The sequence below is a fragment of the Microtus ochrogaster genome, chromosome 7 (genome assembly GCF_000317375.1).
Source record: "Microtus ochrogaster isolate Prairie Vole_2 chromosome 7, MicOch1.0, whole genome shotgun sequence".
Classification (NCBI taxonomy): domain Eukaryota; kingdom Metazoa; phylum Chordata; class Mammalia; order Rodentia; family Cricetidae; genus Microtus; species Microtus ochrogaster.
Genome location: NC_022014.1, coordinates 4,731,665 through 4,745,033, shown reverse-complemented (window position 1 = coordinate 4,745,033; position 13,369 = coordinate 4,731,665). Strand labels below are relative to the sequence as shown.

The following is a 13,369-nucleotide window of genomic DNA, read 5'->3' as shown; positions in this document are numbered from 1 at the left end:
ATCACTGCAGCTGTGTGTGTCCTACCATGGTGACAGTAGTGATCACTGCAGCTGTGTCCTACCATGGTGATAGCAGCAATCACTGCAGCTGTGTGTGTCCTACCATGTTGACAGCATTGGCCACTGCAGCGGTGTGTCCTACCATGATGACAGCATGGGCCACTGCAGCTGTGTGAAGACATGCCCAGATGTAGGCAAGAGCGATGTTCTCTGAATGCTCCAGTTGCTCAGGAAATGTATTATCGACAAATGGACGGACCTCATGAAATGAAAAGGTAAGGCAGCTGCCACTCAAAAAACAAATATAGCTTCCAGTTGTCAACATGACAGCCACATCTGTCTTCACAGCATAACTCACAGATGTTTAGAAACCTTCTATCCAGTCTTGGGTAGTCCGTGGGAACTTCTGCTGCACAGAGAAGACTTCATTACAGCCTAGAAATTGTCCCTCTGTCACCACAGACAGCTGCAGCTTTATCCTGGGAGACTCTGCTAAGTCAGGGCTGCTCCAAGGACCCTGTGGCTCGGAAAGGTGCTCCGCCCGAGCAGGGAGGGATATGATGTTCCTGGGTGGGGTCATCTAAAGGCTGACCTAAGTAGACTGCCCCACTCTGTCTGGCAATGGTGGTGCTGCAGCTGCTGTAGAATCTTCAGGGCTGCTGGAGTAATGTTTACTACTCCCCACCAGCTCACCCTCACCTGGCAGTTGTAGGGTTCTATTCCTGTTCACAGCCACAGAACCTGCAGTAGAGGCGTCTGATAACTGCCAATCAAACACTTTACCCCCTAAGACAGCTATAATTTATTTATTTAGTGCAGAACTAGGGATTGAACCCAGACCTTCATGCATTCTAGGCAAGTATTCTATCATACCGCTGAGCTGTAATACCCAGTTTCAAACATTTTATTTTTTATAAGAATTTTTATCTTCAGAATTTCTTTCTTTTTTCCTTCCTTCCTTCCTTCCTTCCTTCCTTCCTCCCTTCCTTCCTTCCTCCCTCCCTCCTTCTTCCCATCCCTCCCTCCCTGTTCCTTCCTTCCCTCTGTCTTTCTTTTTTTTCCAGACAAGGTTTCTCTATGTAGCTATAGCTGTTCTGGACTGGCTCTGTCGACCAGACTAGCCTTGAACCTAGAGATTCACCTGCCTCTGTGAACCACATCTATATCTTCTTCCTTTGGTGGCCAGAAGGACTGAGGTTAGAGACAGTTGTGAACCACCATGTGGGTGCGGGGAACCAAATCAGGTCCTCAGGAAGAGCATCTCCTTAACTGCTGAGCCATCTCTCCAGCCCCACTGTTGTTAGCTTCTTACTGTGGACAACGAAACTTGATCAGATTCGGTCCTCAACCTTTTCTAAAGGAGAAGAACAATGGGACCTAGAGGTGCGCACCTCTAATCTATGCGCTTTGAAGGCTTCTAAAACCCATTGATTTGGGGTTTTAATTTTTTTCTTTTTTGTAATGTAGCTGCCAAACAATTGTCCCATATTATCCTGGTTTCTGTCTGGGCACAGGGTTTGTGAACTCTGGTGGCAGAAGAACATTCTTTTGCTCATTCTAGCCATGGGAAGAGCCATATGGGTGTTAATGATTCCAATACCTGAGTTCCTTGAGATAAGTTTTGTCCTAAACCAATTGCTGGGTTCCTGAAACAGTGGTACTAAAAGACTAAAAATCTTGAAGCAGAGGACGTGAATTATGGATGATTTATTTTTGGGATCTAAACTTGCTTGAGGAATCATAGCATCTTCCATAACCCACTGAGCAAACCTGATGGCTCTGGCTGTTAGCTGGAATGATTTAAATGAAGCCAAATCAAGACACGTGGGGCTAGCATTGAAAGGCAGGTGGGTTTGCAGAAGTTTTCTCATTAATTATTACATTAGGTAGAAGGTAAATTTTATGTGCACATACAGAAGGGGTTAATCAGGTGACAGAATGGAGAGGAAGAACAGTTAGCCTGTAGTTTGAGACTAGACAGACAATTGGACCAAGATGATGGATGGCTAAGAAATAAGATGAATTCTATTTTCATCTGAAGTTGATAATGAAGGATCTGAATTCATGAAATTATAGTAAAATTATACAAGAAGCTTCATTTTTTCTTAGAAATTAAAAAATTCTGTAGAAATATGTCATAATAATTACCATGGATATCAGAGACAGCGAGACAGGTCTGTGCTAGGGCAATAACCTTCTGACCTGTAACAGTATGTATCTACCCTGTTATGTGTGGTAAATAAACACAGAATGTCTCAATAACACTAATCATCTTCCAAAATTGTAGTACTGTCAGGACATGCCTGGACTTCAGTGAGGACAGAGCTTCTCATAGGGAAAAGAATGCAAGGCAAAGAGACAGTATGTAGTAAAGAAGATGGCTCTCTCCTCATCTGGCTTCTCTTCCTTTCCCCAGCAACCTTCCCAGTGCCCCCTTCACTTCTTTGTTCCTCAGAGTATAGATGAGGGGATTCACCATGGGTGTGACCACAGAGTAAAAGAGAGAAATGAATTTCCTTTGGTCCTGATTACTGCTCTTAGCTGGAAGCAGATACCCATAGATAGCTGAACCGTAGAAGAGGAACACTACTACCAAATGGGAGAGGCATGTATTGAAGGCCTTCCGTCGTCCCTCCACAGAGCGGATCTTCCTCACTGCCTGAGCAATGAAGCAGTAGGAGGTCAGGATGACGCTCAGTGGGACGGCAGTGAAGAAAGTACAGACACCATTGAGCACAGCCTCATTGAGACTTGTGTCTCCACAGGCCAATTTAATCATGGCGGGCACCTCACACAGGAAGTGGTCTATCTTCCGGTGTCCACAAAATGGGAGCTGCAGCGTGAAAGTTGACTGAATGACTGAGTTGCCTAAGCCACCCAGCCAGCTGATAGCAGCCAGCAGCCAGCAGAGCCGTGGATTCATGATAGTCATGTAGTGCAGGGGCCGGCAAACTGCCACATATCGGTCAAATGCCATCACCACAAGCAATATACACTCAGTAGCCCCCAGCCAAAGGAAAACATAGAGCTGAGTTACACATCCACCATAGCTGATGGTCTTGTCTGGCCCCCATAGATTTTTCAGCATCTGGGGGACTGAACTGGTTGTAAAGGCCAGGTCCAGGGAAGAGAGGTTGCTGAGGAAGAAGTACATGGGTGTGTGGAGCCGAGCATCAAGACGGGAAAGCAGGATGATGGTTGAATTCCCAACCAGGGTCAACAAGTAGGAGAAGACGATGGTTACAAAAAAGACCCTCTCCAGCTCAGGATGCTCAGATAACCCCATCAGAATGAAGCTCCCAGAGGAGCTGTTGCTGTCCATTTCCATCCCTGGCTGCTTCAGACACTGGAAGCTGTTCTGGAAAACTGTTGTCGGGAAGGAAGGGGAGAGGCAGCTACTGCTGAATCTGCATCCAGAATGTTCTTCAGGCTCCACAGTTAAGGAGACATCCAGCCTTTCCAGGCAGAAGCTTTCAGTGACCCCTGGTTGTCAGATGAGTGGTCATGTCAACAGGGACCAGCACAGAGATGAAGGCGTGTCTTGTGAAGATGGACAATGGGTAGGGCTCAGTAGTCCAGAGCAGTAGGAAGACAGACAGAGGGAGCTGGCAAGGTAGAAGTAGATACAGACATTCTCAAAACACAATTCCTGCAGTAAAGATTTCTGTGCTCTGAGCAGGGAAAAAACACTCTGAATTTGGACAAATCTCCCCCCATGTTTCTGATAAGTTTGTTTCTCAGGTGGAGAGATGGCCCAGCAGTTAGGAGCATTACTGCTCTTGTAGATGACCCAAGTTAGGCTCTCAGCACTCTCATCTCACAACAGCCCATGAATCCAGCTCCAGGGGATCTGACATCCTCTTCTGCCAACTGCACTTATTAAATACCTGCATATATAATTTATAATAATGACTTTGTTTTTGATAGAGGTCCTCATTATGCAGCCTGGGTAGGCTGGACATTGCTATGTAGACCAGGCTAGCCCTGACTGACCAAGATCTCATTTGCATCTGTTTTCTGAATATTGAGATTAAAGATAGCTACTTCCTTGCCCATTAAAAAAATAAAATCTTTGAAGAAATTTATTTTCTCTCTCTTTGATAGTCCTCCCTTCTCAAGTTCCAACTCCTGATCTTGAAATGTCATCTTGGGTCTATCCAACGACAAACCCAATGAGCTGATTGGGAGCTGGGGACATGGCTCAGCAATGAAAGCATTGGCCTCTCCTCCAAAGGACCAGGGTTCAATTTCTAGCACCCATCTGGGGGTCCACAGCCATCTGTAACTCAAGGTCCAGTGGATGTGATGTCTTCTGCCTGACATGGGCACTGCGTGCATGTGGTACACACATATACAAACACCCACACAAAGAAAAATTTTTTTGAGACAGGGTTCTCTATAGCCCTAGGTGTCCTGGAACTCAGGCTGCCTTCTAAATGCTGGAACTAAAGGCATGCACCTCTATATCCAGCTGATGCAAGGTCTTACACATCCCAGTGTGTTCTGAAAGTCTCTATGTAATCACAGATGGGCCTAAACTCTTGCTCTACCTTCTGAATGCTGGGCTCACAGGCATGTACCACCATGTGTTGTTTTATGCCGTGCTGGGACTTGAACCCAGAACTTCGAGCATGTTAAACAAACATTCTACAACAGATCTACACCTTAGGCCTGTATGTGCCATTTATGGTATACTTTAGACACAGAAGCATAGGTTACAGGACACTGCAGGGAATAGATATAATTTTTAGAAATAGCTTACATGAAACACAGATGATCCTGGCCTTTACCTGTTTGTAAATTTAGTTTGAAAATGTCACCTACTGGGAGTAGCTCACAACTGTTTCCAACTCCAGCTCCAGAGGGTCCACTGTGCTCTCTGGCCTCTGAGGGCACCTCAGACCAAAGGTAAAGGAATCATTAGAAATAAAAAGCACAACAAAAAACCCCAGGCAGGTGTTGTGACAAATGCCTATAATCCCAGTACTTGGTAAGTGGAGGCAGGGGGGTCAGAAGTTCAAGGTCATCTGTATCTACCTAGCAAGGTCAAGGCTAGGCTGTGCTGCTGAGATGCTGCATCAGAGAGGAAACAGAACAAAACACCTACACACCAACCTAGTTCTGTACTCCTAGGACTACTAGAGTTTTACAGCATGTCTGATTTTTAAATATTTTATTTATTTAAGAAATTAATGATGGTAATATTCTCAAATAGCTTACTTGCACCTGACTATTTTGTATAAAATAGTCTAAATTAATATTATCTTTAATTGGTCAGAATGAGTATATGCCTTTCCAAATACATTACTATTATGGCAAGGCAGGCAAGAATCACAAAATAAAACAAATCTTTTTTTCTAGAAGGAATGAAGTCTACGTTAGATTGCAACCGATTGTCAGGTCCAAAGAAACCGGGGGGCAATGTCTAACTGTAGTACCTTCTAGTGCCCTGTCTTGGCCTCGGGTTCACTAAGAGGCCTCTCCTCAGCTTCTCTCACTTTGCAGCCCGCCCTAGACTTCTCCAGCTTGCCAGCTTCCCTTCCTCCAGCTTCTAGTTCCTATAGGACCCTGCCATTTCGGGCCATGCGCTTGCTCTCTTTGCCCTCTTGAACATCTCTCTCTCTCTCTCTCTCTCTCTCTCTCTCTCTCTCTCTCTCTCTCTCTCTCTCTCCTTTCCTCCCTCCCTCCATCCCTCTCTTCCTTCCTCCCTCCCTCTATTGTCTCTTCCATCCCTCTCTCTTCTACTGGGCAAGGTTAAATTACCTTCTCCTCCTGCTCTGGACCCTCCCAGATGCCTCTGGCTACACTCACCTCAACCATACCTTGGACTCGTTATGTCTTCATATTATATAGCAATCACTCTATAAATAAAAACATTTAAGATATTAAACAGAGTAAACATGAATTTTCTTCCCTAAATCTTAGAGAAGGGAGAGTCTGGGTCCTAAAAGAGATTAATTTAAGACTAATAAAAAATTATTATTAATTGTAAACTCATAGAAATGAATCCTCCCAAGTAACATTTCCATTTTAATATTTAAATTTAAGCATTAGTTACAATGATAAGTTGGGGGAGTCAGTCTGTTTCGAGGGGAAGATTAGTGAAGCTCCATTAACTTCTATTTTTATTCTACTGTGGATGATAAGATACTTGGTGTCAGCGAGATGGGTCCGTGGGTAGAGGGGCTAGCAGCTAATCCTGGTGGCTTGAGTGAGATCCCTAGGAGCCACAAGGCAGAAAGAATCTACTCTGACTTATGCATGCACATAGCAGAAAGTGTTCCCCCAAATAAATGAATGAATGAATGAATGAATGAATAAATAAATAAATAAATAACGAGCAGTTGGGGCTAAAGAGATGGCTCAGAGGTTAAGAGGATTGTCTGTTCTTCCAAAGGACCTGAATTCAGTTTCCAAAACCTACAAGGTGGCTCCCAATCATTTCTTATTTCTGTTCCAGAGGAACTAACATCTTTTTCTGGTCTGTATAAGCACCAAGAATGCATGTAATGTACATACTTACATGCAAGGAAAACACTCATATACATAAAATAAAGATAAAGTTTTAAAATTCTGTTTAAAGGGACCATGAGCTAGCCCCTATAGCAGTCCTAGGGTTTTTAAGGTAATAGGGCTAAGTCCACAACAGAGCACGGGATAATTAGGAACATTCAACCCTGCAAACTCAGGATGCAGGCGGCAACTAACCCTACCTTTGCAGGAACAGGTCTCCAGGTTACACTGCAGTTTGCAGAGCTGTCCCGAAGAGAAACAGGCATGAGGATTGTTCCCTGACCCTGTCTGCTGTGTGCTCCCTTAGCCCTCCCTTCTTCAGAGGGTCCTGCCTGACTTGCCATTGGGAAGGGATAGGGAGAATGTACTTTTTAGAGAGGGAGAGCAGGAAGAACAGTCCCGGAAGGGAAGCCTGATGCTGTGGTTTGTTAGGTGCTAATGGAGGGTTTTGTTTGCTCTTTGTCCTGTGAAAGTCTTCACTGTCATAACGGGGTTTTAAAGACTCAAGATTGCTGAGGAGTGCCTTCCTGCTTTATCACAACAACAGACAGAGAATCAGGAGAAGGTGTGATTGGACATTCTGAGATTCCACTTGCTGACACAGCAGAAATTCTCTTTGCTCAGCTGCAGGCCTTCCAGGAGGTGCTGCCCCTGCCTTTGAGTCTTTGCCGCCAGAGGACTCTAAATCTAGGGCCGGGTTTTAAAATCAGAAAGGGACTTTGATAACTAGTGTGTCTGTCTATCTCTCTGTCAGTCTGTCTGTCTGTCTGTCTGTCTCTCTCTCTCTCTCTCTTTCTCTCTCTCTCTCCTTCTATCTGTGTGTTTTGCTTTGTTTTTTATTTCTATTATTTTTTATTATCTTTCCCTGGTGATGATTTTTGCTAAATTGTTCTGAGCAGAGCCAAGTTAAAATTTTCCTTTTCAGCTCAAATATATTCTTTCCTGTCTCTCCTTCTAGTTGGCAGAGGTGATGCAGCTCTATACCGCTAGCCTTTCTCCTAAAGGAAACAACACAGAGTATTTAAAAGCTTTTGTCATTCCTGCTCTGTCTCCTTCCAGTTTCCCTGGACTCCGTCCCCTCCCCTTTTGTCTCTCCTCTCCTCTCCTTATACTCTGGATTCTCCAATAATAAACTCTGAGGGGTTCTGCAGAACTATACCTGTGACTTCCGGATCCCTCATCCTTCTGCCTGGTGCTTAGTGGAGGCAGATGACCAGCCTGTGAGTCCAGAGCACTGTGAGCTGTCCACTGTGTTCCTATGCTTTTAACTCTACACTGGTCCTGACCTTCTGAGCGGCCTGGATCTGCCACCCAGAGGCCCGACTCATGGGGCTGACACTGAGGGGCCCAAGAGACAGGGAGCCTCAGTCCCTTCTCATCCATACCACCTCCGCCCCAGGCAATTAGCACATAGGGCCTGTGTGGCCAGAACACAGGAAAGAGGTCCCCGAAGAACCAACTTAATCTTTCATCTGACCTCTCTCCCCAAACACGGAGAACTAATTGAGCTCCAAAGAATAATTGTTTCCTATAAACAATTACTGATTACATAGAGTTAGGTTTTCTTTTTTTTCATTTAATGTCTTTAAAATCCTATATATGGCAAAGGGAGGCCAATGTCCTACCCCATTGATAGAGAAACAGATAAAGCATAAAGTAATTGCATGCATACTGACTTGGCTGGTATTAAGTCACTGCATCCCAGTGAAGGCTTTTCCTACTAGGCACCAACAAGTCTTCCTTTCTGTGATGCACTTTTGAGATTTTGGTCAGGGCCAGGACTCTTCCACTCATATACTCAAAGCAATAATTTACTCCACTACAGAACCATGTGGGATGTAACTGGGAACATGGCTAGGTCATGAGATGTCATAGAAATTGAATCACTCCACAAACAGTTGAGAAACCTCATTCCTTCAAGAAATGGGCACTGGGCTGAGGATTCAGGTCAGTGACACAGACTTGCCCTGCCTTGGAAGGTCTTGGGGACAATCCTTAAAACTACGGGGGTAGAAATACTAAAGATGTACAGTGGGGGATTATAGCCTAAGCAGGATTAGCCTGACCCCTGCCCAGTGGGAGCGCTGTCCTGTGGGCAGACCGCAGCATCTCAGAATCCTCAGAGTATCTGCAGCTTCTGCTGTCAATCATGTGCTCAGGAGCTGGCAAGCATCATTGCAATCACACATCACCAAGAAGCATCATTTGGGCTTTTGTACAGAAAGGGAACCAAATCGGGGCATTTTATGTAAGCCTGAAAAAACTTAGTGAAAATTTTTCTACATCGAAATGAATGAATGAATGAATGAATGAATAAATGAATAAACTGGGGAATTATCTTTTGGTAGAGTGCTTGTCTAGTGTATGAGAAGCCATCACTTCCTATACAGTGGTATTTTATTTATGTTTTCTAAATAAAGCTTGCCTGAAGACCAGAAGGTAAAAACTAAAACCACTAGAGGCCAGGCAGTGGTGTTACTAACCTTTAATCACAGAATTTAGGAGACAGGGACATAAGGATCTCTGTGAGTTCACAGCCACCCTGGGATACACAAGATCAATGCAGAAACAGGTCTAGGAGTTGGTGGCTCACACCTTTAATCCCAGCACTAGAGAGGAATATATGCTGGTATGAGACAGGAATTAGCTTTTTCAGTCTGAGGGTTTCTTAGAGGTCAGAGCTCTCTAGCTTGGCTGCTTTGCTTTTCTGGTCTTCTGGTTGAAGCCCAGTATCTGTCTCTAGGTTGCAAAGGGAGACTGTGTTTGTTTCCCAGCCACCCAGTGTGGGAGCTTGCTCCTATGACGTCAGCTAGGGTTCCTGGATGGGGGTCATTAAGGCTGAGGAAATGTCATATGAGAGGAACTGAGAGAGGAAATCAAGGATAGAATTGGGAGGTCTGTTTGGTTATGCCAAAACAGCCAAACAGTCCAGAGTTTATTTCAGAACTTGCTTATATGTATATAAAAGCCAAACAAAGCACAGCACAGATGGTCAGTCAGTACCTAACCTCATGGCCATTCCTGTTTTTGAGTGAGCAGCTTCCTCTCCAACATATGCTAGCTGCTCGGAAGCAGCCTTACTTTATGTTTTACTGTTCCTGGGGTTTATCGCCGGCTGTGTACTTTCTTCTAGACAGAGCGGTCTTTTCTCATGGGCTAGAGCAGAAGTCTCTCACTGCCCTCAAGGTTACTGGAAAAAGCAGAGCTTGAACTCATATAAGTCATAATGGACTCCAGATGGAAACTGAGTCACACATGGACTCCCACAACCCAGACCCAAATAATCATACAGAAACTATATAAATTACAACACTATTTAGCCAATGGCTTAGGCATGTTCCTAGCTAGCTCTTATATCGTAAACTAACCCATTTTTTTTTATCTGTGTATTGTCACGAGGCTTACCAATAAGGTTCTGGCATCTTTCTCCATTGACAGCTACATGGAGTCTGCCTGACTCTGCTTCTTTCTCCCTGCAATCACTTTAGTTTTCCTGCCTAACTGTATTCTGCCATGTCATAGGTCAAAGCAGCTTCTATATTAATCAATTAAAAAATATTTACAGCATGCACAGGGGCATACCACATCATCTCCCCATTTCTGTCTAAATGAAAAGGAAGGTTTTAACTTTAACATAGAAATTGCATATAGCTAACAGGTATCAAGCAAGAATTACAGTTACAATATTTTTGTGAGTCTAAAGTTTATACCTAATTTGTCTTTTATCATAACTAAGGAAAACTATAATTATATCTGTCTTCAACTCTATCAAAAACTGCAGAAGGATATAATATTACCTAAGTAAGCATAAAGTGCATTGAAAGCAACTTCCAAAACTCTAGAATTGACAGAGACATCTCACTGCCTGGACAGTCATCCAAAGTTCTTCTGTATCGTAGGGGCATCCATATTCACCCTACAGGCCCATAGTATCTGGCAGACTTTTCCATGAAGCAGGAAATTTGAAAGTCTGTTTTACCTATATTGGCAGTTTGTCAGTCACTTTCTTCTATGTCCTGCAGAATGTCTGGCAGACTCTTCCATGAAGCAGAAACCCTAAAAGATCGTCTCACCTTCTTTAGGCAAGTTTAGCAGTCATTTTTCTATGGGTTCTGCATGTCCAATTTGTACAGCATACCATCAAGCAATTCAGACAAGAGCAGTTTCTTGCCCAAATGGCTAGTTCTGTCACACTGAAGGCAAATTTCATAAGGAGTTTCTTTAGTGCCCATCAGCTTCTCTAAAGTAATTGATGCTGCCAGAAGCAGATATGTCTCACTGTCAAAAAAGTCTAAGCTAGAGGTGGAGGTACACACCTTTAATCCTAGCACCAGGAGGCAGAGGCAGAGGCAGGGGGATCTCTGTGAGTTTGTGAGCTTGAGATGAGTCTGGTCTACAAGAACTAGTTCCAGGACAGGCACCAAAGCTACACAGAAAAATCCTGCCTCCAAAAAAGAAAGAAAGAAAGAAAGAAAGAAAGAAAGAAAGAAAGAAAGAAAGAAAGAAAGAAAGAAAGAAAGGGAAAGGAAAAAGAAAGAAAGAAAAGTCCAAGTTCTCTCTCTCTCTCTCTCTCTCTCTCTCTCTCTCTCTCCCTCTCTCCCTCTCTTTTTGAGATAAGGTTCCTCTGTATAGCTTTGGTACCTGTCCTGAAACTAAATCTTGTAAATCAGGCTGGCTTCAAACTCACAGAAATCTGCCTGCCTCTGCTTCCCAAGTGTGGAAATTAAAGGCGTGCACCACCACCACTTGGCAAGTCAAAGTTCTTAAAAACTTTTAAATGGCATATTCTATAGTTCTTTGAAGTGCTGAAGATTATCTACTAACTGAAATATATCTCTGTATATCTAGAAAACCTAACCAACAAAACTAAAAGTTTATTATAGATGACTACCTGCTAATCTGTATTTAACTATATATTTTAAAATGAGCTGCACAAACACAGTACCTCAAACAAGAGTAGAAATATATATACACAGAGTAACAAAATCGACCTGAAATTTGTATCAATAGACCAAGATCCATACCAATGCAAAATATTCATCTCTAGATCATATCACCTTTTTTTTTGTAAATTGACTGTGGCCATTAACCATTTGTAAGCAACCCTTTTAAAATGAAAAACATTATAAACAATCATTTTGGGAATTTGGGTGTAGTTTTCTCTAAACTTCTTCCTGCTTTTTGTTGGGTGAAGTATTTTTAGGGGTTCATGGAGACCTTTCAGGGGGTCTTGTTCCATCAAACCACATTAGCTTGGAAGGAATCCGCAGGTTCCCATCCTCTATGGAAACAAATGCAGAACCTCTTTTCCAAAACAAGTTTAGACACAAGTTTTGAAGTCAACATACCTTTATGTTGGTTTAGGTTAGCAGGTCCCACAATCAAATGTCTCTCAGCAGTTAGTACATTAACAGTAAAAAAAAAAAAATTAAAACACAATAGAATACACCATCCATATTCTCTGTGTATTTTTAATCTTTACATGGCTTTATTATATTGCTTTTACTGTCTCTTTAAAGACTTTTTAAAACTATTTACTTCTTTCTATAACTACCTATATCGTTTTTCCTCTCTCTCCAAAGCCTACATACATTTTAAGAACACATTATGAACTGTCTAGAGGTTTATTTTTGTCCGAATCTGTCTTTATTACATTTCTGTAATCCTTTTTTGATCACTGTTATAAACTGTTTAGCAGTCATGGCAAGGACCAGAGCAGTCACTGTGGTTGTTGGTTCCACCCTGCTTGGCTTTCCAACATGGCAGAGGTCCATTTACCACCATCTTTGTGAGCCATGTTTACCCCCCAACTCTCAGGATCAGTTGTCCCGTGCTGTCACCAGGTAACTTGCAGCGTGCTGCCCACAAACCTCATTTAGGTGATCCATAACTGGACCTCCTGAAAGATCCAGAGAGATTTGTGTCACCAGCACAAACTAAGTAGTGGTTTCTTAAAGTAACTGCTCAGTTTTTCTCTGGGTGAGAAGCCTTCTCTTAGAAGAGCTGGGAGCCTATTTGAAAATATGTGGCTACCAAGAAGCTCCAATTGACTCCCATTTTTGTGGGTCTAGAAGCCCTCTTTTTTTTAAAAAAAAAAATTTTTTTGTTTTTAGGTCTTATGGGGATTCAGGTCCCATGTTGGGTGCCATTTGTAAATGGAGACTGTACTTTTGTTTCCTAGCCTGGCCACCCAGAGCTGAGTAATCACACAGAAACTATATAAATTACAACACTGATTGGCCAATGGCTTAGGTGTGTTCCAAGTTAACTCTTATATCTTAAATTAACTCATTTCTGTGTATCACCATGAGGCTTACCAATAAGGTTCTAGAATCTTTCTCCTTCGGCAGGTACATCGTGTCTGCCTGACTCTGCCATTTCTCCCTGCATTTGCTTTAGTTTTCCGACCTAGCTATATTTTGCTATGTCATTGGCCAAAGCACCTTCTTTATTAACCAATGGTAATAAAACATACTCACAGCATACAGAGGAGAATCCAACATCACTTGGTTTTTATTATTCATGCTACATTTAACACACAACGTTTGGGGTACAAATTCCCAAAAAGTAATTAAAAAAACCATTTACTTGAGGCTTTTTAGCCACTGGTACAGGCTAGAGCTACATGTGGAGCTCCCACTGGAGCTAAACGTGAGGCTACTTTCTTCTCTTTTTTTCCCCCAAGCCTCTGAGATAGTTTGGGATTTTCTGTTGTGGACTTTCAGGCAGTCACCAAACACACACACTTTTTCTGTACAATTCTCTGTGCATTGTTTAGAGAGCAGAGAGCTCTCTCTCTCTCTCTCTCTCTCTCTCTCTCTCTCTCTCTCTCTCTCTTTCTCAACTGTGGGGTGCA

The 13,369-nt window shown here is 43.0% G+C and overlaps 1 protein-coding gene across 1 annotated transcript; it reads right to left on the bottom strand.

The window, feature by feature from the left end:
- Positions 1-2,389: 2,389 nt before the first annotated feature.
- LOC102002632 (olfactory receptor 15) lies at positions 2,390-3,328 on the bottom strand. The gene has a single exon (XM_005349229.1). It carries the CDS (start codon positions 3,326-3,328, stop codon positions 2,390-2,392), a length of 939 nt encoding a protein of 312 aa, XP_005349286.1.
- Between the last annotated feature and the right edge of the window lie 10,041 nt (positions 3,329-13,369).

Excerpts from the sequence above, each read along its gene's own strand:
- LOC102002632 (XM_005349229.1), bottom strand. The coding sequence starts at position 3,328 with ATGGAAATGGACAGCAACAGCTCCTCTGGGAGCTTCATTCTGATGGGG.